The sequence below is a fragment of the Sarcophilus harrisii genome, chromosome 3 (genome assembly GCF_902635505.1).
Source record: "Sarcophilus harrisii chromosome 3, mSarHar1.11, whole genome shotgun sequence".
In the NCBI taxonomy this organism is placed as follows: domain Eukaryota; kingdom Metazoa; phylum Chordata; class Mammalia; order Dasyuromorphia; family Dasyuridae; genus Sarcophilus; species Sarcophilus harrisii.
Window position 1 is genome coordinate 595,710,900 of NC_045428.1, and position 22,955 is coordinate 595,733,854.

Below are 22,955 nucleotides of genomic sequence, written 5' to 3' on the forward strand. Positions count from 1 at the left end.
TAGGACTGAATGATGCACACACCCTGAGTGACCCCTGAATGCCCTGAGGTGAGGAGAGCGAAAGTTGAGGAGAAGGAACGTGGGGTTAAGGAGGTGATGAAGAATGGGGGACAGCTTTGGGGCCATCAACAAAAAGGGGAACCGGTGTGGAAAAAGCAAAATGGCTCAGACAGAAGATCCAGGAGATCCCAAGGGAGTAAGGCCAAACAGGGGCTTGAGGGGCACCCAAAAAGTAGGACACCCCAGGAGTGTCCTGGGGTCATTCACTCTATCGAAAGAGTGACATGTGGCATTAGCTAAGAGAGGGCCTGGTTGCCGGGGGCTTTCCTCCTCACTCCCTCTTTTTATTCCCCTCTAGACCTGACAGAGAAGCCAGTCATCTGCCATCCAGCCCCGGAGGAGGGCCAGCTATGACCTTGGTCTGTTTTAGCCCCCTGGATATGTCCGGAGGGGACACCCCGACCTTCTTCTGGACCGGGGCCGTCCCTTCCCTGCAGCCCAGTTCACCTCTCCCAGCCTATCTGGGCCGAAGCTCCAGGACCATGGCAGCAACCTCACCTGTGGGATGACCTTCCCTGAGCCGGTGGAGCTCTCCTGAGAACGTCCATCCTAACAATGTAACCTGTGAGTGGGGGGCCGGGACGCCTGAGTCTGGAACAGTGGGCGGATGGAGGAAACATGAGGCTGAAAAGCTGGGAGTTGCACCAGGAAACAGGGGAGGGATGGAGGGTCCCCCAGGGTGTGGACAGAGCAGGGGAGGCAGGTGTGCCAGATGCTTCCTCCGACTCTTCCTCAGCCCGCCCAGAAGAGCGTCAGCCTGTCAGGGATCCTCCTTGGGATAGATCAGGGTCCCACATTATCAGGTCCGGCCCTGCTCATGTTGCTGAAAGCAGGAGAAAAGTCATGCAAACTGGCTGTGAAGGGGGAGCAAGGAGCAGAGCCAGCATTTGGACCCAGTCCTTGAATCCCAGCTTCTTTCTCTCCCCAATAATAGTTGTTGTTATTATGATTATACTTGGGGTATCACTTAAAGTCAGGAGCTCTCTGGGCCCTGGGCCAACAACCGTTTGAATCTGAGGGGAAAGCCTGGCAACCTTGGCCCCCACTGGGAAGGGGAAGAACCAGCCCGAATCTCGAGCCTTCGCATCCTGGGGGATGCTGTGGGGCAGGGAGCCTTGGAGAGTCATGGGGCAGGATGCAGGACTCTCGGCTGAGAGGGGAAGTGAGCTCAGGGGCCAGTGGGCACCCAGACCTAAGAAGAGAGTGCGAGGAAATGTGGGTGGGAGGAGGAGGGAAAGAAACTAGAATTTGGAGGCAATGAGTCTCTGCCCGCTGAGACAAACAAATGGAAGTCCCCGGGAGGGTCTGAGATTCCTGCGTGATGGGAGAAAATTTAGACAGCAGTGAGAAGCTCTGTGGCCTCCCCCAAAGCCCCTGGAATGTAGTTTTAGGAAAGGGAAGCCTGAAACACGGCTCACTTCATTGCCTGCCCCCGGGCAGTTTCCCTTCTCAGCCACAGTAACTTTTCTGCAAAATAGAGCAATATTTGCACTATGGAGCTCCCACCAGTCACGGGAAGTGTTTTCTAGAACTTCTCAATGCAGTGAAAGTTTAGATAAGGGAATGTTGGGACCAGGGACAGGATGCCCGGTTCCCTGGGAGAGCCGCCCTTGTCTAATCTTTTTTTTTTTTTTCAGCTAAAACAAAGCCAGACCCCCTCACAGTCTACATCGGGGCATTTTTTGCATTCAAGATCATGGTCTTTCTCACCTTGTGTCTCATCCTGACATGGTGAGTGGGGAGCCAACACAGGAGCCTGAGGACAGGAGTGGAAGAGAGATCCCTGCAGGGTGGATGTAGGAGGGGAAAGGGTTAGGCCCCTGGACACAGCGTTGGCTTAGGGTCTTCAGTGTGAAGTTTCTGAGAAAAAAGAAACGGGCAGAGAACCGAGAGGTTCGGGACAGGAAGGAGGCATTTTGTGTGATCGTTCCGCAGTCCCTTTGGTGAGTGAATGATTATGAGACTGAATCCTTATTTATACCCACCAAAAGACAGAATAGCTAAAGTGAAGACATTTGAAAGTGACTCCTCCCATTTATTTGGCAATGTCCAATCATAGTTTTGCTCTTGCTACTTAAAAAATAATGGGACATTGGCATTTAGAGATAAAGAAATTTCCTCAAATTATTGTTGTTGCGGTATCCCCCAAATTTTGTACATTGCCTCATCATTGTTGTTCTTAAATGAAATGATCATTTCCTTGATTTGTTCCAAATCTGCTCGTTAGCATTTTTTATTATTATTTCCAATTATTTTTTAAGATGTGCTTTAAAGGCCCCATACTGAGTGTGATATTTAGTACATTATGGTCAGAAAAGGATCCATTTAGTGTTTCTGGTTTTCTGATTTATTGATGAAGTTTTTATGCTCTCTGATTGATTATTTGAAGGTGACATGCACAGCTCAGAATCAGACATGCTACTTCCTATTGCCATGTAGTATTCTCCGGAGCTCTGTCATATGAAACTTTTCTGAAATTCTAATCAGCTTCTTAATTTCTTCCATTTTGTTTTTAGTCAGATTCATCTAGGTCTGAGAGAAGGCAATTTAAGTCCTCTCACTATTGTTGAAGCATTATTTTCTCCTGTAACTCAATTTCATTTTCTTTTAGTGTCTTGGAGCCAGATTGAATTCAGAAAGATGAGTCTTCCTCATTTCAGGCCTGGTACTTTATCCAGTGTTTAACTGCCCTTACATTATTCCCATTATATTCTAATATGGGATATAAAATATATGCATGTGGGTCTATACTGAATATATACCCCCAAAAGTTTGAGGAGGTTATGGGAAGCAGGGCTCTAATAGCTGAGGAATCAGGTAAAGTGTCTTGTAGACACCAGGGCTTAAAAAGAGTCCTGAAGAAAATCAGACAATCTAAGAAAATGGCAATTGACACTAAAAGGAAGAAGTACATGAGAGGGTTGGGTTGGGAGGGAAGATAGGGAGTTCTGTCTTAAATAAACAGAGATCTACACTCCATAGTTAACCAAGCACTGCCTCTGTCGGAGCCTTGGGCTGAAGGATAGATGTTTGGAAATGGTAATTAAAACAGTGGGAAATAATGAGATCATAAAATGAGAGAATGTACAGAGAAAAGAGAAGACCCAAAGTAGAATTTCTGGGGATACCCATAATTAGAGGGTGTGAAACGGATGATAAATGAGTCAAGAAGAAAGAGGAAACCCACGCAACATGATCTTGCAGCACTCCACAGAGCATTTGGTTTGGAGTCACTGAGAAAACTCTTCCTGAATTTTCTTTAAGTCAAAGCTTTATTTCCCCAAAGCTGGCTGGCCAAGTAGAATGGGCAAACTAATTGGCATTTAGGGTCTGGGGGAGAAAGCTTATGTACCATCATTTTGGCTCCAAGCCATGATGGGAATTGTAGGACTGTTAAAAACAGTATTTTGTCAGGCAGTAGCTTAGCCACAGGGTCTCTTAAAAACAGAATCAGTCAAAATGGCAACTTGGTTGTCTGAGGTCAAGAAACAGTCGATCAACAGCAAGAGTCCTTCTAGGGCCCAGCAAGCAGAACGTACTAATGTTAGAGGTTTTGGAAAGTGTTTTGGTATTAATTTTCATAAGCTAGTCCAGTGCCCAACATGTCCTCCATACTCAGAGAGAAGAAAGTATCCAAGGGCAGAGTTAGTTAGCTGAGTCAGAAGCAGCGGGGACATGGGAGTGTCCAGCAGAGCGGGTGATTTTAAGTAGAAAAGTTTCAGTTCAGTGGTGAAATCAGAAACTTGATAGATGGGCCATAAGAAGAGAGAACAAAAGGAGAAAGTGGGGGGTGTCCCTTCCCTCATCTGGGTCCCAATTTTCTTGTTTCTCCAGTGAGAAAAAGAAAATAACTGGTCTCTGAGGTTATTCATATCCTGGTGAATCTTTTGTTCCAAAGCACAAATGCCTTGGGCCCTGGTCACTTTCTTTCTGCTATAATGGTCCCTATTTGCAAGGCTCTGAACCAAACATCATTTTCTCTTTCCTCCCTTGGCTCAGGACGATTTTTTCACAAAAAGATCATAGACTTAGGTATAGACAGAACTTTAGAAATCACCTACCTTGCTGCTCACGAGTCGGCATACAAGAGCATTAAAGATCAACAGAGGGAGGAGCCTGAGAGGTCCCTTCATGACAGAGGAAATATTCTCACTTCTCACACAAAGGTCTTCTGGCTACAACTCACACAGTGTCTCCTCTTCAGAGCAAAAAAGCTGCTTAGATATCAGTCCATCTCAGGGTTTTAGAGAATAAGACTGAGGCCCCAAGAGGGAAAGAAGATCATACACTTACTTCTTTTAGTTTTTGTTTTAAATAAAGCAAGGATTCAGACAGGGACAGGGACACTATTTAGTGTCTCATCTTCAGGGATGGTATAACCTTAATGCCCTACCTCTCCATTCATTTTACACAGCTGTAAACTGAGCCAGAGGGAAGGAAGACATTTATTCAAGAATTTTAGTGATAGCCTCTCTGAACTTTTCTTTGCAAAGTTGAGTCCCAGAAGGAAAATATTTTGATCGGCTGTGCTAGATCCTCCAAATTAGCTTCAGTCTAATTGGAGGTGGACCAAATGTAAGCAGTATGAAGAGGGTCTTCAGAGTCTTATTTTGATACTTCAGTCATAAATCATGTAATGCCTTTGAGACTCATGATGCTCATCTGTAAAATGGCCCTAATAATACCTCGAACCCCCTCATGGGAGCATTCTGAGTCCAAATGAGAAAAGGCATGCAAATCATTTGATAGATTTTGAAATACTACAAATTAGCTTTTATTTCAGAAGGGGAAACTGAAACCTCTCCTATGTTCTCCTATAACTTCTAGTCCTCTCAGTATTTAACACTTCTCCCCATCTCACCTACCTGACCTCTCCCCTCCTCTCATGGCAGGTGGGTCACCTGCAAAAGCAAAGAGCACCAAATTGCCCTAACTGAAAGACTCCTCATCCCCAGACCAAGCCAATTTCCTTCTCAATGTTGATCTCTGATTGTTGGGTCAAGATCCCCAAGATGCTCCCTGGGTCTGTGTTCATTCTTCCTTTTTCTCTCTCTGCCGGATTAAAAGAGGGATTCTAAATCTCCCAGCCCTGACACCAACCACACAGTCGTCCTCAGGAGAGCTGTATTATGCAACCATCAACTTTGGGAGACCCAAGTCCTGAGAAGACCTGGAGAGTCAGAACCCAGGGAGTCTTGGGGGCCAAACCAAATCTTCCAAGAAAAGTCTCTAGAGGCACTAGGACTTAGGAAGGAGGAAGAACAAGAGAAAAGCCTTCATTCATGCATAGAAGATGCTCATTGCTCTTTCTGGAGCCCTCGTATGAAGTTTTGTTTCTAAGTAAGGTTCATGTCAATTCTATTTTCAGTGTTCGAAGGTTTCTTCCCTCATTGCATCATTCCTAGCTCTGACTTCTCTCTGTAAGGTCTTCCCAAGCTCTGACCTCTGAGGAGAACTTTTCCTGCTCTTGTTTTATTTACTGTTGCTCTGAATCTCTCTTCGCCTGGCTAGGGCTCCAGTGTCCCGTCCACAGTAAGTACCAGAACCCGCCTCCAGTGCTTCAGAACTCGCTCCAGATTATTACATGCAAATGCCAGCGGCAGTGACAGTGCAGGAGGGCTTGTGCATCACCATTCTCTGTACTTTCCATCACCCTCCAACCTCCTCTTCTGCAGCTCATGGATATTGGTTTAAGGAGGGGTCCAATACCGATGTAGCCCAACCTGTGGCTACAAATGATCCAATGCGAGAGGTGCAGGAGGCATTTAGGGGACGATTCCACCTGGTCGGGGACCCTCTGAAGAACAACTGCACACTGCGCATCACAGACGCTCGGAAAGAAGACAGTGGGAAATACTTCTTTCGCATACAAAGGGGAGAGCAAAAATTCAATTACATCAATTATCATCTTGACCTGAAGGTGACAGGTATGACATGTTATGGGGCAGGAAAAGCCCAGCATCTCAGAAGCTTTTCTGAATAACGTCCCAGGGAAAGGACAGAGCTCAGCATCCCATAAACCTTTCTCGATAATGTCCCAAGGAAAGGACAGAGCCCAGGGGTTTGAATCAGGGCAAATGGCAAAGTTGGGGCAAGGTCTGGAGGTTGGGAGAGCGGGAGAGGGGGACACCCTGTGGTCTCATCTCTGTGGCAGCCAGGTAGGACTGAATGATGCACACCCTGAGGACTTCTGAATGCCCTGAGAGGTAGGAGGAGAGCCGGGGGTGTCAGAGGAGGAAGGGGAACGTGGGGTAAGGAGGTGATGAAGAATGGGGGACAGCTTTGGGGCCATCAACAAAAAGGGGAACCGGTGTGGAAAAAGCAAAATGGCTCAGACAGAAGATCCAGGAGATCCCAAGGGAGTAAGGCCAAACAGGGGCTTGAGGGGTCACCCAAAAGTAGGACACCCCAGGAGTGTCCTGGGGCTCCACTCTATCGAAAGAGTGACATGTGGCATTAGGGCAGCAGAGGGCCTTGCTGGAGCCGGGGGCTTTCCTCCCCACTCCTCTTTATTTCCCCAGACCTGACAGAGAAGCCAGTCATCTACAGTCCAGGAGCTCCTGAGGAGGGCCAGTTGGCGACCTTGGCTCTGTTTAGGCCCCTTGGATAAGGTTTGAGGGGACACTGACCTCTCCTGACCGGGGCCGCTGTCCTCCCCAGCAGCCCGAGTTCACACTTCTCCCATTTCTGGGCCTCCGTGCTGAAGCTCCAGGACCATGGCAGCAACCTCACCTGTGGGATGACCTTCCCTGGAGCCGGTGGGAGAGCTCTCACCGAGAGAACCATCCAGCTCAATGTAACCTGTGAGTGTGGGGGCCGGGACGCCTGAGTCTGGAACAGCGGGCGGATGGAGAGGAAACATGAGGCTGGCAGCCAGAGCACCAGGAACAGGGGGAAGGGATGGAGGGTCCCCCAGGGAGTGTGGACAGAGCAGGGGAGGCAGGTGTGCCAGATGCTTCCTCCGACTCTTCCTCAGCCCGCCCAGAAGAGCGTCAGCCTGTCAGGGATGCTCCTTGGGATAGATCAGGGTCCTCACAGCCATCAGGTCCAGCCCTGCCCTCATGTTACAAAAGCAGGAGAAAAGTCATGCAAACTGGCTGTGAAGGGGTTAGCAAGGAGCAGAGCAGCATTTGGACCCAGTCCTTGAATCCCAGCTTCTTTCTCTCCCCAATAATAGTTGTTGTTATTATGATTATACTTGGGGTATCACTTCAAAGTCAGGAGTCAGGCCTCTGGCCAACAACCGTTTGAATTGAGGGAAAGCCTGGCGTAAACCTTGGCCCCCACTGTGAAGGGGAAGGTCTCAGCCCGAATTGAGCCTCTGCATCCTGGGGGATGCTGTGGGGCAGGGAGCCTTGGAGAGTCATGGGGCAGGATGCAGGATCCCCGGCTGAGGAGGGAAGTGGGAGCTCAGGGGCCAGTGGCACCCAGACCTAAGAAGAGAGTGAGAGGAAATGTGGTGAGGAGGGAGGGAAAGAACTAGAATTTGGGAGGCAATGTGAGTCTCTGCCCATGGAGACAGCCTAAATTAGTCCTCGAGGGTCTGAGATCTTGGTGATGGAGAAAATTTGTGGCTGAAAGAGTGAGAAGCCTGTGGCCTCCCCAGAAAGCCCTGGAATGTAGTTTTAGGAAAAGGAAGCCTGAAACATGGCTCACTTTGTTGCCTGCCCCCGGCAAAGCCCCTTCTCAGCCACAGTAACTTTTCTGCAAAATAGAGCAATATTTGCACTATGAAGCTCCCAACAGTCATGGGGAGTGTTTTCTAGAACTTCTCAATGCAGTGAAAGTTTAGATAAGGGAATGTTGGGACCAGGGACAGGATGCCCGGTTCCCTGGGAGAGCCGCCCTTGTCTAATCTTTTTTTTTTTTTTTCAGCTAAAACAAAGCCAGACCCCCTCACAGTCTACATCGGGGCATTTTTTGCATTTAAGATCATGGTCTTTCTCACCTTGGGTCTCATCCTGACATGGTGAGTGAAGTCATGATTTGGACAAGACCATTTTATTAGAGCTTTTTCTGTTTGTGGAATAAAAAGGTGATTCTCTGAGATTTATCCAGCTATGAAACTTGCTCTTAATTCTGTCCCCTTGGATCAAAGAGGATAAGTTAATCTTCCCCATTGACAACTTTATACATCTATTTATGGGTATTGCTGTATAGGTGCCCCATCCCCTTCTTACCTGCATTTTTAAATGGGAGAAACCACCTTCCTTTTTAACTGGGCTCTGAACATCATCCCTGACCTGGAATTCTCTCCCTCCTTTCCTGTTGGCTTCCCTAGCTTACTTTAAGTGACAAGTATAATTCCACAGGAAGCATCCCCCAACCTGTTTTCACTCTAGTGCCTTCTCTCTCTTAATTATTGCCAGTTTTTCCTGTATAAAGCTTCTTTGTATATATTTATTTGCATGTTAGAGGACAGGGACTGTCTTTTTCCTCTTTTTGACAAAATGACAGTATTTAGAGCATGTTTTTGGTCACCAAAAGACAGCAAAAAGAAATAGATGAGACTTTAAACATATATTTGTATTGATTTTTGAATTCTGTATTATTTTGTTTTCAAACTCTCTCCTTCCATCCGTTCTTTATAATAAGATTTGATTTTTCAATTCAATTCTTTTGAAATTGTACTAGATCATTGTTTTTGTTCTTTTTAAAGTAACATTTCATTTTTCCAAATGCATGTAAACATAGTTTGCAAAACCTTGTTTTCCATTTTCCCTCCTCCTCCCCTCCCCATGATATCCAGCTAATTATAGCTAACATTACTTTGTGCTTACTACATGTTAGTTACTGTGCTAAAAGCTTCACAATTTTGATTCTTATAATATCCTTGTTGTAATTATGATCCTCTTTATGCAGATAAGGGAAACTGAGGCAGGCAGGGGTTAATTAACTTGTTGAAGCTCACACAGCCGTACAGGTAGGAAGCATATGAGGGGCTAGACTCTAGATTTTGGTCTTGACCCTTGGTTATCAAGTACCTTTAGATATAACACGCTTCTGCCTGGAACATCTGCTTCTCTTTTTTTCTCTGTCTTGATTGGGAAAATGTTGCAAGTTTCCCCTTTTTTTTGGTTTCTCCCCCTTTTCTCTCGTGCGCAGTTACAGACTTATTAGACTTTTATACTTCCTGCCTTTCTACTAGACAATGTCAGCATAGGCAGTCCAGGAGAATTAAGTTAGAAGGCAGTGAGAGTTTCTTTGGGTCCCTCAACTCCCACCTTGTTTCTCAGCTGCTCCTGCTGAGCCAGTGATCCCACTCTAGATTTTCCTCCCTTCCGTTTCCCCTATGGTTCTGAATCCTGCAACCCCTTTGGGCAGAGTGATCCGGTGAACCGAGCCCGGTTCTCAAGCCTCTTGATTCAGAGATGATGCTCTGCCTCTCTCATCCATATGGGAGGTGGGTGAGTAGTGTCAGGATGGTGGAATGCAAGTGATGCCCCTCAAGTCTGCAGAGATGGGGTTTGCGGAAATGTCTCACTCATTGGCTGGGATCCTGCTTCTGAAGCCAGGGCAAAGAGTTTTGGCCACATCACCAAACTTCTGATGCTCTTTTCTTTCAACAACAAGTAAATACAAGAACCTGATTTTTTCGGCCTTTGTTTTTTGCTTATCCAGTTGCTTGACTTCGGCCCAAGGCCCACAGTCATGTCAGGAAGTGTTGTAATTGCCCGACATAATTTGAACTCAGTCCTCCTGACTTCAAAGGCCGGTGCTTCAACCACTGCCTCCTGGTGGCCTCTTTTAAACCTTTCTATGAAGAGCCACCTGCTCCTAGATAGAGACTGGGGATCGGAGTATGATCGCCAAATATCCTATTTTCTACTTTTTGGTGTTTGCTTTTTTTTCTTTCTCATTTTTCCCCTCTCTGATTTTTCTTGTGCAGCAGATAAATGTAGACATATTTATAGAAGAATTACATATGTTTAACTTATATTGGATACTTGCTGTCTAGAAGTGGGGGAGTGGAAGGAAGAAAAAGGGAAAAATGTGGAACCAGTTTGGGTAGGAAGAATGAGTTGAAACCATCTTTGCATGGATTTTGAAAATAAAAAAGTTATTATTTAAGATGAGCAAGTTCTTGAGGCAAGAAAGCCATTTTTTATATTTAGGTGCCCAAGATTTGGGTATAGCACAAGCCTCTAATAAATGTTTCTTTCAAAAAATAAACCCCTCGTATGAAGCTCTGTTTCTGCAAGGTTCTGCGCCTCAAAGTGTTCCTCCCTCATTCCCGGCCTGACCTCCTGCCCATCCTGAGGAGAACCCTTCCTGCCTGCCCGCCCAGGGCCCAGAACTCATCCGTTGCACCAGAACCCGCCTCCAGTGCTTCAGAACTCGCCTCCAGATTATTACGTGCAATGCTGCTACAGACAGGGTGAGGGCTTGTGCACTATTCTCTGTACTTTCCATCACCGTCCAACCTCTTCTGTAGCTCATGGATATTGGTTTATGAGGTCACTGATAAGCCCCAACCTGTGGCTACAATGATCCAATGCGAGAGGTGCAGGAGGGCATTTAGGACGATTCCACCTGGTCGGGGGACCCTCTGAAGAACAACTGCACACTGCGATCATGACTTTTCCAGCAACATACAGTGGCATTTCTTCGCATACAAAGGGGAGAGCAAACATTCAATTACATCAATTATCATTTTGACCTGAAGGTGACAGGGTATGACATGTTAGGGGGCAGGAAGCGCCCAGGACCTCAAGCTTTTCTGAATAACGTCCCAGGAAGGGGACAAGCTCAGTATCCGCTAAACCTTTTCTCATAAATATCCCAAGGAAAGGACAACAGAGCCCAGGGTTTGAACTAGGCAAATGGCAAAGGAAGTGCGTCTGAGGTTGGAGAGTGGGAGAGGGGACACCCTGTGGTCTCAATCTCTGTGGCGCTTGTAGGGGATCAAATTATAACACCCTGAGGACTCTTGAAATGCCCCATGAGGAGGTGGAGGAGAATGGGTGCCGGAGGGGAGGAAGGGGCACGTGGGGTAAGGAGGTGATGAAGAATGGGGGACAGCTTTGGGGCCATCAACAAAAAGGGGAACCAGGAAAAGCAAATGGCTCTGTGGGACAAAGATCCGGTGAGATCCCAGGGAGTGGCCAAACAGGGCTGAGGGTCCAAAGTAGTGACACCTGGGGTCACTCTATCGAAAGAGCATGGCATTAGCTAAGAAAGAGGGCCCTGATGCTGGCCTCACCTCTTTATTTCTAGAATTGACCAGAGAAGCTTTCTCAGTCATCTACAGTCCAGAGCCCTTGAGAGGTCAGCTATGACCTTAGTCCACGAAGCCCCCTGGATATGTTGTAATGGGAGGACACCCCCTGACCTCTCCTGACTGGGGCTGCTGTCCCAGCAAGCCCAGCACAAACTTCCTATTTCTCTGGGCTCTCCTTCGTGCCGAAGCTCCAGGACCATGGCAGCAACCTCACCTGTGGGATGACCTTCCTGAGCCGGTGGGAGAGTTCTCACGAGAGAACCGACCAGCCTGGTCGTAACCCAGAGTGCAAACATACCTGAGTCTGGAACAGCGGGCGGATGGGGGTGAAACATGAGCCTGGCAGCCAGAGCACCAGGAACAGGGGGAAGGGATGGAGGGTCCCCCAGGGTGGACAGAGCAGGGGAGGCAGGTGTGCCAGATGCTTCCTCCGACTCTTCCTCAGCCCGCCCAGAAGAGCGTCAGCCTGTCAGGGATCCTCCTTGGGATAGATCAGGGTCCTCACAGCCATCAGGTCCAGCCCCTGCTCCTCATGTTACAAAGCAGGAGAAAAGTCATGCAAACTGGCTGTGAAGGGGGAGCAAGGAGCAGAGCCAGCATTTGGACCCAGTCCTTGAATCCCAGCTTCTTTCTCTCCCCAGTAATAGTTGTTGTTATTATTATTATACTTGTGGTATCACTGAAAGTCAGGAGCTCCTGGGCCCTGGCCAACAAACTGTTTGAATCTGAGGGGAAAGCCTGGCAACCTTGGCCCCCACTGGGAAGGGGAAGAACCAGCCCGAATCTCGAGCCTTCGCATCCTGGGGGATGCTGTGGGGCAGGGAGCCTTGGAGAGTCATGGGGCAGGATGCAGGATCCCCGGCTGAGGAGGGAAGGAGCCTGGGCCAGTGGCACCTAGACCTGAAGAGAAGTGAGAGAGAAATGTGCAGGAGGGAGGGAAAGAACTAATGGAGGCATGAGTTCTCAGCCCATGGAGATAAATAAATTAGCTGTCCCTGAGTGGTCTGTGATCTTGGTGATGGGAAAAATTGTATAGCAGTGAGAAGCTCTGTGGCCTCCCAAAGCCCCTTGAATGTAGTTTTAGAAAGGGGAAGCCTGAAACACGAAGTTTTACCTTCATTGCTCGCTCCCTGGGCAGTTTCCCTTCTCAAATACAGAAAAATCTCTTTCTGCACAATAGAGCAATATTTGCACTATGGAGCTCCCACCAGTCACGGGAAGTGTTTTCTAGAACTTCTCAATGCAGTGAAAGTTTAGATAAGGGAATGTTGGGACCAGGGACAGGATGCCCGGTTCCCTGGGAGAGCCGCCCTTGTCTAATCTTTTTTTTTTTTTTTCAGCTAAAACAAAGCCAGACCCCCTCACAGTCTACATTGGGGCATTTTTTGCATTCAAGATCATGGTCTTTCTCACCTTGTGTCTCATCCTGACATGGTGAGTGGGGAGCCAACACAGGAGCCCAGACAGGGAGTGGGAAGAGAGATCCCTGCAGGGGTGGAAGTAGAGGGGAAAGGGTTAGGGCTCCTGACACAGCGTTGGGCTTATGTCTTCAGTGTGAAGTTTCTGAGAAAAAAAGAAGCCGGCAGAGAACCAAGAGGTCCGGGACAGGAAGGAGGTGATTTTCAGTGATAAGGTTCCTGGAGTCCCTTTGGTGAGTGAAATGATTATGAGACTGAATCCTTATTTATACCCACCAAAAGACAGAATAGCTAAAGTGAAGACATTTGAAAGTGACTCCTCCCGTTTATTTGGCAATGTCCAATCATAGTTTTGCTCTTGCTACTTAAAAAATAATGGGACATTGGCATTTAGAGATAAAGAAATTTCCTCAAATTATTGTTGTTGCGGTATCCCCCAAATTTTGTACATTGCCTCATCATTGTTGTTCTTAAATGAAATGATCATTTCCTTGATTTGTTCTGGACCCGTTCGTTAGCATTTTATTATTATTTCCAATTATTTTTTAAGATGTGCTTTAAAGGCCCCATACTGAGTGTGATATTTAGTATATTATGGTCAGAAAAGGATCCATTTAGTGTTTCTGGTTTTCTGATTTATTGATGAAGTTTTTATGCTCTGTTGATTATTTGAAGGTGACATGCACAGCTCAGAATAAGACATGCTACTTCCTATTGCCATGTAGTATTCTCCGGAGCTCTGTCATATGGAACTTTTCTGAAATTCTAATCAGCTTCTTAATTTCTTCCATTTTGTTTTTTAGTCAGATTCATCTAGGTCTGAGAAGGGCAATTTGAAGTCCCCTCACTATTACAGTTTTAGTATTTTCTCCTGTAACTCAATTTCATTTTCTTTTAGTGTCTTGGAGCCAGATTGAATTCAGAAAGATGAGTCTTCCTCATTTCAGGCCTGGTACTTTATCCAGTGTTTAACTGCCCTTACATTATTCCCATTATATTCTAATATGGGATATAAAATATATGCATGTGGGTCTATACTGAATATATACCCCCAAAAGCTTGAGGAGGTTATGGGAAGCAGGGCTCTAATAGCTGAGGAATCAGGTAAAGTGTCATGTAGACACCAGGACTTAAATAGAGTCCTGAAGAAAGCCAGACAATCTAAGAAATTGGCAATTGACACTAAAAGGGAAAAGTACATGAGAGGGTTGGGTTGGGAGGGAAGATAGGGAGTTCTGTCTTAAATAAACAGAGATCTACACTCCACAGTTAACCAAGCACTGCCTCTGTCAGAGCCTTGGGCTGAAGGATAGATGTTTGGAAATGGTAATTAAAACAGTGGGAAATAATGAGATCATAAAATGAGAGAATGTACAGAGAAAAGAGAAGACCCAAAGTAGAGACCCCTGGGGATGTACCTGATAATTAGAGGGTGTAAAAACGGATGACAAATGAGTCATAGTTATGAGGAAACCCAGGCAACATGATCTTGCAGCACTCCACAGAGCATTTGGTTTGGAGTCACTGAGAAAACTCTTCCTGAATTTTCTTTAAGTCAAAACTTTATTTCCCCAAAGCTGGCTGGCCAAGTAGAATGGGCAAACTAATTGGCATTTAGGGTCTGGGGGAGAAAGCTTATGTACCATCATTTTGGCTCCAAGCCATGTTGGGAATTGTAGGACTGTTAAAAACAGCATTTGTCAGGCAGTAGCTTAGCCACAGGGTCTCTTAAAAACAGAATCAGTCAAAATGGCAACTTGGTTGTCTGAGCTGAAGAAACAGTCGACTGGGCAAGAGTCCTTCTGTGGGCCCAGCAAGGCGAAACGTACTAATGTTAGAGGTCTTGGAAAATGTTTTGGTATTAATTTTCATAAGCTAGTCCAGGGCCCAGCATGTCCTCCATACTCAGAGAGAAGGAAGTATCCAAGAGCAGAGCGAGTTAGCTGAGTCAGAAGCACCAGGGACATGGGAGTATCCAGCAGAGCGGGCGATTTTAAGTAGAAAAGTTTCAGTTCAATGGTGAAATCTGAAACTTGATAGATGGTCCATAAGAAGAGAGAACAAAAGGAGCAAGTGGGGGTGTCCCTTCCCTCATCTGGATCCCAATTTTATTGTTTCTCCAATGAGAAAAAGGAAATAACTGGCATCTGAGGTTGTCTATAATCCTGAATCTGTTCCAGCAGGAAAGCCTCGGGCCCTGGTCACTTTCTTTCTGCTATAATGGTCTATTTGCAAGGCTCTGAACCAAACATCATTTTCTCTTTCCTCCCTTGGCTCAGGACAATTTTTTCACAAAAAGATCATAGACTTAGGTATAGACAGAACTTTAGAAATCACCTACTCTGAGCTGCTCACGTCATATACAAGAGCACTAAAGACTGTCAGAGGGAGGAAGAGCCTGAGCTGAGGTCCCTTCATGACAGAGTAAATATTCTCACACAAAGGTCTTCTGGCTCCAATCCTCACAGTGTCTCCTCTTCAGAGCAAAAAAGTGCTTAGAGATCAACCCATGTCAGGGTTTTAGAGAATAAGACTGAGATCCCAGGAGGGTAGGAATGTCATACACTTACCTCTTTTAGTTTTTCTTTTTAAATAAAGCAAGGATTCAGATGGGGACAGGGACACTTTTTAGTGTCCCACAGTCAGGGATGGTATAACCTTAGTGCCCTACCTCTCCATTCATTTTAGTAGTAAACATACAGTAGTAAACTGAGCCAGAGGGAAGGAAGACATTTATTCAAGAATCTTAGTGATAGCATCTGTTATCTTTTCTTTGGGTAAAGCTGAGTCCCAGAAAGGGAAAGGGGGTTATCTTTGGTCGCAGAAGAACCTCCAAATTAGCTCCAGTCTAATAAGAGGTGGACCAAATGGGCAGTAGTGAAGAGGGTTCAGAGCCTCATTTTGATACTTCAGTCATAAATCATGTAATGCCTTTGAGACTCATGATGCTCATCTGTAAAATGGCACTAATAATACCTCGAACACCTTCATGGGAGCATTCTGAGTTCACGTGAGAAAAGTGGCATGCAGAATCACTTGCAAATTTTGAAACACAAAATTAGCTTTTATTTCAGAAGGGGAAACTGAGACCTCTCCTATGTTCTCCTATGACTTCTAGTCCTTTCACTATTTGACACCTCTCCCCAACTCACCTACCTGACTTCTCCCCTCCTCTCAAGGCAGGTGAGTCACCTGCAAATGCAAAGAGCACCAAATTGCCCTAACTGAAAGACTCCCCCATCCCCTGTGACCAAGCTGACTTCCTTCTCACGTGATTCCTGATGGTTGTCAAGATCCCCAAGATCCTCCCTGGTCTGTTTTTTTATTCTTCATTCTTCCCTCTCTGCAGGATTAAAAGAGGGATTCTAAATCTCCCAGCCCTGACACCAACCACACAGTCGTCCTCAGGAGCGCTGTATTATGCAACCATCAACTTTGGGAGACTCAAGTCCTGAGAAGACCTGGAGAGTCAGAACCCAGGGAGTCTCTGGGGCCAAACCAAACCTTCCAAGAAAGGTTCTCTAGGAGGCATGTAGGACTTATGGGGAAGGAGAAGAAATAAAGAGAAAGCCTTCTCATTCATGCATAGAAGATGCTCATTGCTCTTTCTGGAGCCCTGAAGCTCTTTTCTTCTCTGCTCCCCCTGATGTTCTATTAACTGAAGCAATTTTCCTTCTGCACTTCTCAGGAGTGGAGAGAGAAGGCATTCGAGAATCAGGGAAGCAGAGACTTTTTTCAGGAATATTCCTTTTTTTCCTCTAGGCTACTTCTCAAGGGACAAAGCCCTGACTATTTTAATTAGCTTATCATAACACACTGAATGTCAGAGGTTGGAGGACCCTTGTATGGTATATATTTTGGAACTATCACCTCACCTCTCGCTTTCATTGTTTCATTAATGAGAATCTGTACACTAGTTCTTTAGGGCAGTAACAATAGGTATTGGGTTTTGTCCTAGTTCTCCTGAAACCTCACTAGGGTTCATCACAACATGATTGACAGTTGGTATCAATCAATCAGACAAACTAGTGATTTCTTAATTTATAATAATAATAATATACTATATAATATATATTGAAACAAGCTAATGATTGTTGGTAATTAATTGATGATTAATATAATACTTAATAAAACAAATAATTAAAATAAATTTTAAAGATTAAAACAAAATATCCTTTTGAAAGAACAGTTTCTAAGATGTTATCATTGGAATGGCTGCCATCAAATATACTCCCTCCTAAATGGCCGACACACTCTGCCACAAGTACACTTGGTGTCCTAAGAAAATTGGTTCAAGCTCAGAGAGCCCATGGAGCCAAAAGATAATTCACTCAAAGTCCTTGGAGGTCCTTTTTCTGGAGTTTTAAAAATTTCCCCATAGGTCTAGTTTAGCTTTTTTATAGGGTTCTGTGTAGAGCGATGAATTTGCATCCCCTGTTCTTGGCTTCCAAATACTGAATCAAAACCCCTTCACATACTGACGAAAATGATGGCTCCCAAGTAATGGCATTGTGCATGGAGTGCTGAACCGGGATTCAAGGATAGACATCTTCCTGACTTCAAATCTGGCCTCAGATAGTTAATAGATATATGACCATGGGCTAGTCACTTCACTCTATTTGCCTCAGTTTCCTCATCTGTAAAATGATTTTAAAAGGAAATTAAAAACTATTCTACAACTTGAAATAAAATTTTATGCTTCATGTCAACTAAAAAAAAAAAAGCAGGGAGAGCAATCAAAGTTTTAGGGAAGGTTGAAGTAGGCAAAATAAGGGGAAATAAGCAGGAAAATTATATCTGTTCTAGGTCAGAGAGGGAGAATTAAAGATTATAGCTACTGGAGGCTCCTTAGGAAACAAGAACTTTCCCAGCATAGTCTACTCTAGTATTGCTGTCAAGAAAACCCTAAATGGGGTCAAGAAAAGTTAGATATGACCAAAACATGACTGAATAACAGAAAGCCAATGGGAAGAGAGGAAATCCTCATTGTTAGAGATGCCTCTTCATTCACATCCAAGGAGGTGGTCAAAGAGGCAGAGCTGCCCTTCTATCTATCCAAATGGGTTAATCGCCATAATTCTCAGCCTCTTGGTGTCTAGGTCCTGTGGAAGACCTTAGCTTACAAAGACCAGGGTCCCCCATTGCATCCAGAACCATCTCCAGTCCTCCTAATTTGTCTCTGGGCACTGGACTCAGATGTTTCCAAAGGAGAGAGTGAGGCAGGTGGCTTTACTAACCCTCCCTCATGTCAATGCAATTCACTTGCCTGTCATGACGTGACCTCCTTCATATCATGGTCCTCTTTGAGAATGAAGGACATACAACAAAAGCTGGTCCATTCTTTCTCTTCTGCTTTCAAGAATTTAAATTTCTTATCTTCTCTCACTTTCATCTGAATTAGATAAAAAAGTAAGAGAACAATTTTGCTACTCCCCCCCAATGGATTTCCATTTGGAAATACAATATACTTGAAAGGGAATTAGGACAGGTTAAGGGTAAAGCAATGTGAGATGTTAATGTCCAGGACTAAGAAGGAGGGCAGGATTGATAAGGGAACAGTCATTGGTACAACACTCTAAAATGCTGGTGCATCTGTAAGCCAGTAAATACTTCTTAAGTACTTTCTTTGTGCTGTATAGTATACTAAGCACGGAGATTACAAAAGAAGATTAAAAAGAGCCCCTTCCTGCAAAGGGGAATGAGGGAAGAAGACATGCAAATAACCATGTGCAATAAGAAGGTAAAAAGGGGATTAAGAGTGAAGGAAGAAAGAGTAAAAACATCAGGGTCTCTGGTAGGTGAAAGGAAAAATGAGAGCTGAAACACACAGGTAACAGATTGGTTTACTTAGAAGATCAAAAGGGCCAATCAAATCCCTTCACCCACTTCCCTCCTCCAATCCTTTTTTAAACTGTTACTTGTAGAGTACAATGGCAACAAAGTGAAACAAAAGTAGATCATAGAACAGAAGGAATCACAAAATTCGTGATCCTAAGTGTGAATATGAATGGGAAGAACTTAACTATAAAATGAACTAGGACAGCAGAAAGGATTCGAAAAATGGAATTTGACAATATGTCATTTACAAAAAAAAAATATTTGAAACACACACATATCCACACAAACCCCATATACAGTTAAATGACAACTTGAATCAAAATCTGTTCTGCTTCATCTGAGCAGAGAGAGCAATTAAGATTTAGGTAAGATTAAAGTGAATATAGGCAAAAAAAATGCAGAAAAATTACATAGAGGGAGAGCTAAAGGTTATTTATGGTCACTGAGGTTCCTTAGGGAACAAGAACATTTTCAGTATAAGCTTTGCTTCCCAAGAATCTTAGGTAAGGCTGAGAGGGAAAAAGGAATGCAAGGGATGGACCCAGGACAAAGTTCAAAAATTAGCTGTAAGAAGGACCACATTTCCTACAGGTGATTATAACAAGAAGCTTCTATGAATAAAACTTTTAAATGAAGTGAAAGTTTAGATAAGGGAATGTTGGAACCAGGGACAGGATACCCGGCTCTCTGGGACAGCCGCCCTTACCTAATCTTTTTTTTTGGCAGCTAAAACAAAGTCAGACCCCCTCACAGTCTACATAGGGGCATTTTTTGCATTCAAGATCATGGTCTTTCTCACCTTGTGTCTCATCCTGACATGGTGAGTGGGGAGCCAACACAGGAGCCCAGAAAGGGAGTGGGAAGAGAGATCTATGCAGGGATGGAATTGAAGGGAAAGGGTTAAGGCTCCTGTCACAGTGTTGGGCTTATTTCTTCAGTGTGAAGTTTCTGAGAAAGAAGCGGGCACAGGATCAAGAGGTCCACGACAGGAAGGAGGCGAATTGTAGTGATCAGGTTCCTGGAGTCCCTTTGGCGAGTGAAATGACTATGAGATGAATCCTATTTCTGGCACCCACCAAAGACAGAATAGCTGTAGTAATGACATTCAAAAGTGACTCCTCCCATTTATTTGTCACTTCAATGTCCAAATCCTAGATTTGCTCTTTCTGTTTAAAAAAAAAATCGACATAAGCACTTAAAGGTAAAATTTCCCTAATTTTTTGCTATAACCCACAAATTTTAGTATGTTGTCTCATCATGGTTCTTATATGAAATGATCATTTCCTTGATCTGTCCTTTGTCCCATTCCTTAGGATTTTACTATTGTTTCCAATAAATTTTTAATCTGTGTTTCAAAGGTCCCATACTGAGTATGATATTTTTATATCATGGTCAGAAAAAGATCCACTTAATATTTCTCCTTTTCTGCATTTATTGATGAGGTTTTCATGCCCTGCTGATTTTTTGAAGGTGCCATGCACAGCTCAGAATAAGGCATGCTACTTCCTATTGCCATCTATTATTCTCCAGAGCTCTGTCATATGGAACTTTTCTGAAATTCTAATCAGCTTCTTAATTTCTTCCATTTTGTTTTTTTGGTCAGATTTATCTAGGTCTGAGAAGGGCAATTTGAAGTTTCCCCACTATTGCAGTTTTACTATTTTCTCCTATAACTCAATTAAATTTCCCTTTAGTGTCGTAGAGCCAGATTAAATTCAGATAGACAAATCTTCCTCATGTCAGGCCTGGTACTTTATCCAGTGCTTACCTGCCCTTACATTATGATTACATTCTATTATGGGTATAACATATATGAATGTAGGTATATACTGAATATATACCCCCAAAAGCTCAAGGAGTTTATGGGAAGGAGGGCTCTAATAGCCGGGGAATCAGGTAAAGCCTCAGGCACACCTGTACTAATAGGAATAGATATTTGGAAATGGTAATTAAAACAGTGGGAAATGAGATCATAAAAGGAGAGAATATATAAAGAGAAGACCCAAAATGCAATTTTTGGAGATACCCATAATTAGAGAGTGTGACAGGGATGATAAATCAGTCAAGAAGAAAGACAGGAGAACCCAGAGAGCATGATCTCTCAGCACTCATAGAGCATTTGGTTTGGAGTCAGTGAGAACACTCTTACTGGATTGTCTTTAAGTCAAAGCTTCATTTCTGGCCGGGCAAATAGCATGGGGAAAATAATTGATAATTAGGGTCAGGAGCGAGAAAGCTTATGTACCATCATTTTGACTCCAAGCCATGTTAAGAATGCTAGCACTACTAAAAACAGCATTTTTTTTCAGGCAGTAGCTTAGCCACAGGGTCTGTTAAAAAACAGAATTAGGCTAAATAGCAACTTGTTTGTCTGAGGTCAAGAAACAGTTCACTGAGCAAGAGTCCTTCTGTGGGCCCAACAAGGCGAAACGTACTAATATTCACCTTGTTACCTGCACTGAAGGAACAGTTTATCAAGTGCGCCCTCTGTGGGATCAGCAAATCAAAATATTAATATTAAAGTTTTAGAAAATGGAAGGGCTTCCTACCCTTTCACATCCAGTCTAGGGCCCAGTATCCTCCACAATTTTGAGAGAAGGAAGTATCCAAGGGCAGAGCTAGTTAGTTGAGTCAGAAGCACCAGGACATGAACCTAAAAATGAGCTGTTGGGACTGTTCCAACAGAGAGGCTGCCGGTGATTTTAAGTAGAAAAGCTTTTAGGTCATTGGTAAGATTAGGGATAGCTGGGTTGTGCAGTGGGTAGGGCACTCCAGCCCTGGAAGTCAGGAGGACCTGAGTCTCAAATCTGCCCTCAGACCCTAACCTCCTGCCCGTATAATCCTCGGCAAGTCATTGCTCAATTGCCTCAGGAAAAAAATTCACTGGTCCAATGAGTAACATCAGAAACCCATAAATGGACATAAGAAGAGACAATGAAAAGATAAGTGGGATGTCCCTTCCTTACCTGGGCCCCAATTTTTGTTTCTCCAATGAGTAAAAATAACTGGTCTCTGAGGTTGTCTATATCCTGGTGAACCTTGTTCCAAAACCAGGAACGCCTCGGGTCCCTATCACTTTCTCCCATAATTCTCCCTGTTTATTTGCTGCTCCGATTCAAAATATCATTTTCTCCCCTTCCCTGGCTCAGGAGGATCTTCAAAAAGATCATGGACTTGGGTATAGATAGAACTTAGAAATCACCCACTCTGAGCTGCTTGACCTCAGAGACAAGAGCACTAAAGATTGTCAGAGGGGAGGAAGAGCCTGAGCTGAGGTCCCTTTTATGATGAGAAATGTTAGATGTAGGACTTCTGGCTCCAACCCACACAGTGTCTCCTTCTGAGCAAAAAGGTGCTTAGAGACGTTTCCAAGTCAGAGTTTTAGGAGAATACTGAGAAAAAATAAACCCCTCGTATGAAGTTTTGTTTCTAAGTAAGGTTCATGTCAATTCTATTTTCAGTGTTCGAAGGTTTCTTCCCTCATTGCATCATTCCTAGCTCTGACTTCTCTCTGTAAGGTCTTCCCAAGCTCTGACCTCTGAGGAGAACTTTTCCTGCTCTTGTTTTATTTACTGTTGCCTGAATCTCTCTCTGCCTACAGGGCTCCAGAACCCGTCCACAGGGCACCAGAACCCGCCTCCAGTGCTTCAGAACTCGCCTCCAGATTATTACGTGCAAATGCCAGCGGCAGTGACAGTGCAGGAGGGCTTGTGCATCACCATTCTCTGTACTTTCCATCACCCTCCAACCTCCTCTTCTGCAGCTCATGGATATTGGTTTAAGGAGGGGTCCAATACCGATGTAGCCCAACCTGTGGCTACAAATGATCCAATGCGAGAGGTGCAGGAGGCATTTAGGGGACGATTCCACCTGGTCGGGGACCCTCTGAAGAACAACTGCACACTGCGCATCACAGACGCTCGGAAAGAAGACAGTGGGAAATACTTCTTTCGCATACAAAGGGGAGAGCAAAAAATTAATTATATCAATTATCATCTTGACCTGAAGGTGACAGGTATGACATGTTATGGGGCAGGAAAAGCCCAGCATCTCAGAAGCTTTTCTGAATAACGTCCCAGGGAAAGGACAGAGCTCAGCATCCCATAAACCTTTCTCGATAATGTCCCAAGGAAAGGACAGAGCCCAGGGGTTTGAATCAGGGCAAATGGCAAAGTTGGGGCAAGGTCTGGAGGTTGGGAGAGCGGGAGAGGGGGACACCCTGTGGTCTCATCTCTGTGGCAGCCAGGTAGGACTGAATGATGCACACCCTGAGGACTTCTGAATGCCCTGAGAGGTAGGAGGAGAGCCGGGGGTGTCAGAGGAGGAAGGGGCATGTGGGGTCAGGAGGTGATGAAGAATGGGGGACAGCTTTGGGGCCATCAACAAAAAGGGGAACCGGTGTGGAAAAAGCAAAATGG

The 22,955-nt window shown here is 44.8% G+C and overlaps 1 protein-coding gene across 1 annotated transcript; it reads left to right on the forward strand.

Moving 5' to 3' along the window:
* Positions 1-5,637: 5,637 nt before the first annotated feature.
* LOC116422673 (sialic acid-binding Ig-like lectin 12) lies at positions 5,638-16,787 on the forward strand. Its single transcript, XM_031961686.1, has 6 exons — positions 5,638-5,987; positions 6,582-6,633; positions 6,721-6,863; positions 12,622-12,715; positions 12,835-12,932; positions 16,049-16,787. The coding sequence occupies exons 1-5, from the start codon at positions 5,645-5,647 to the stop codon at positions 12,908-12,910; spliced, it is 708 nt and encodes a 235-aa protein (XP_031817546.1). The 5' UTR covers positions 5,638-5,644; the 3' UTR covers positions 12,911-12,932; positions 16,049-16,787.
* The last annotated feature ends 6,168 nt before the right edge of the window (positions 16,788-22,955 follow it).

What these genes read in the sequence shown, in the direction of transcription:
- LOC116422673 (XM_031961686.1), top strand. Translation starts at nt 5,645, where the DNA reads ATGCAAATGCCAGCGGCAGTGACAGTGCAGGAGGGCTTGTGCATCACC. An exon ending in GGAGCTCCTGAGGAGGGCCA is followed by an intron (nt 6,634 to 6,720) that starts GTTGGCGACCTT and finishes TGTCCTCCCCAG; the next exon opens with CAGCCCGAGTTCACACTTCT. An exon ending in TTGTGTCTCATCCTGACATG is followed by an intron (nt 12,716 to 12,834) that starts GTGAGTGGGGAG and finishes TTATGTCTTCAG; the next exon opens with TGTGAAGTTTCTGAGAAAAA.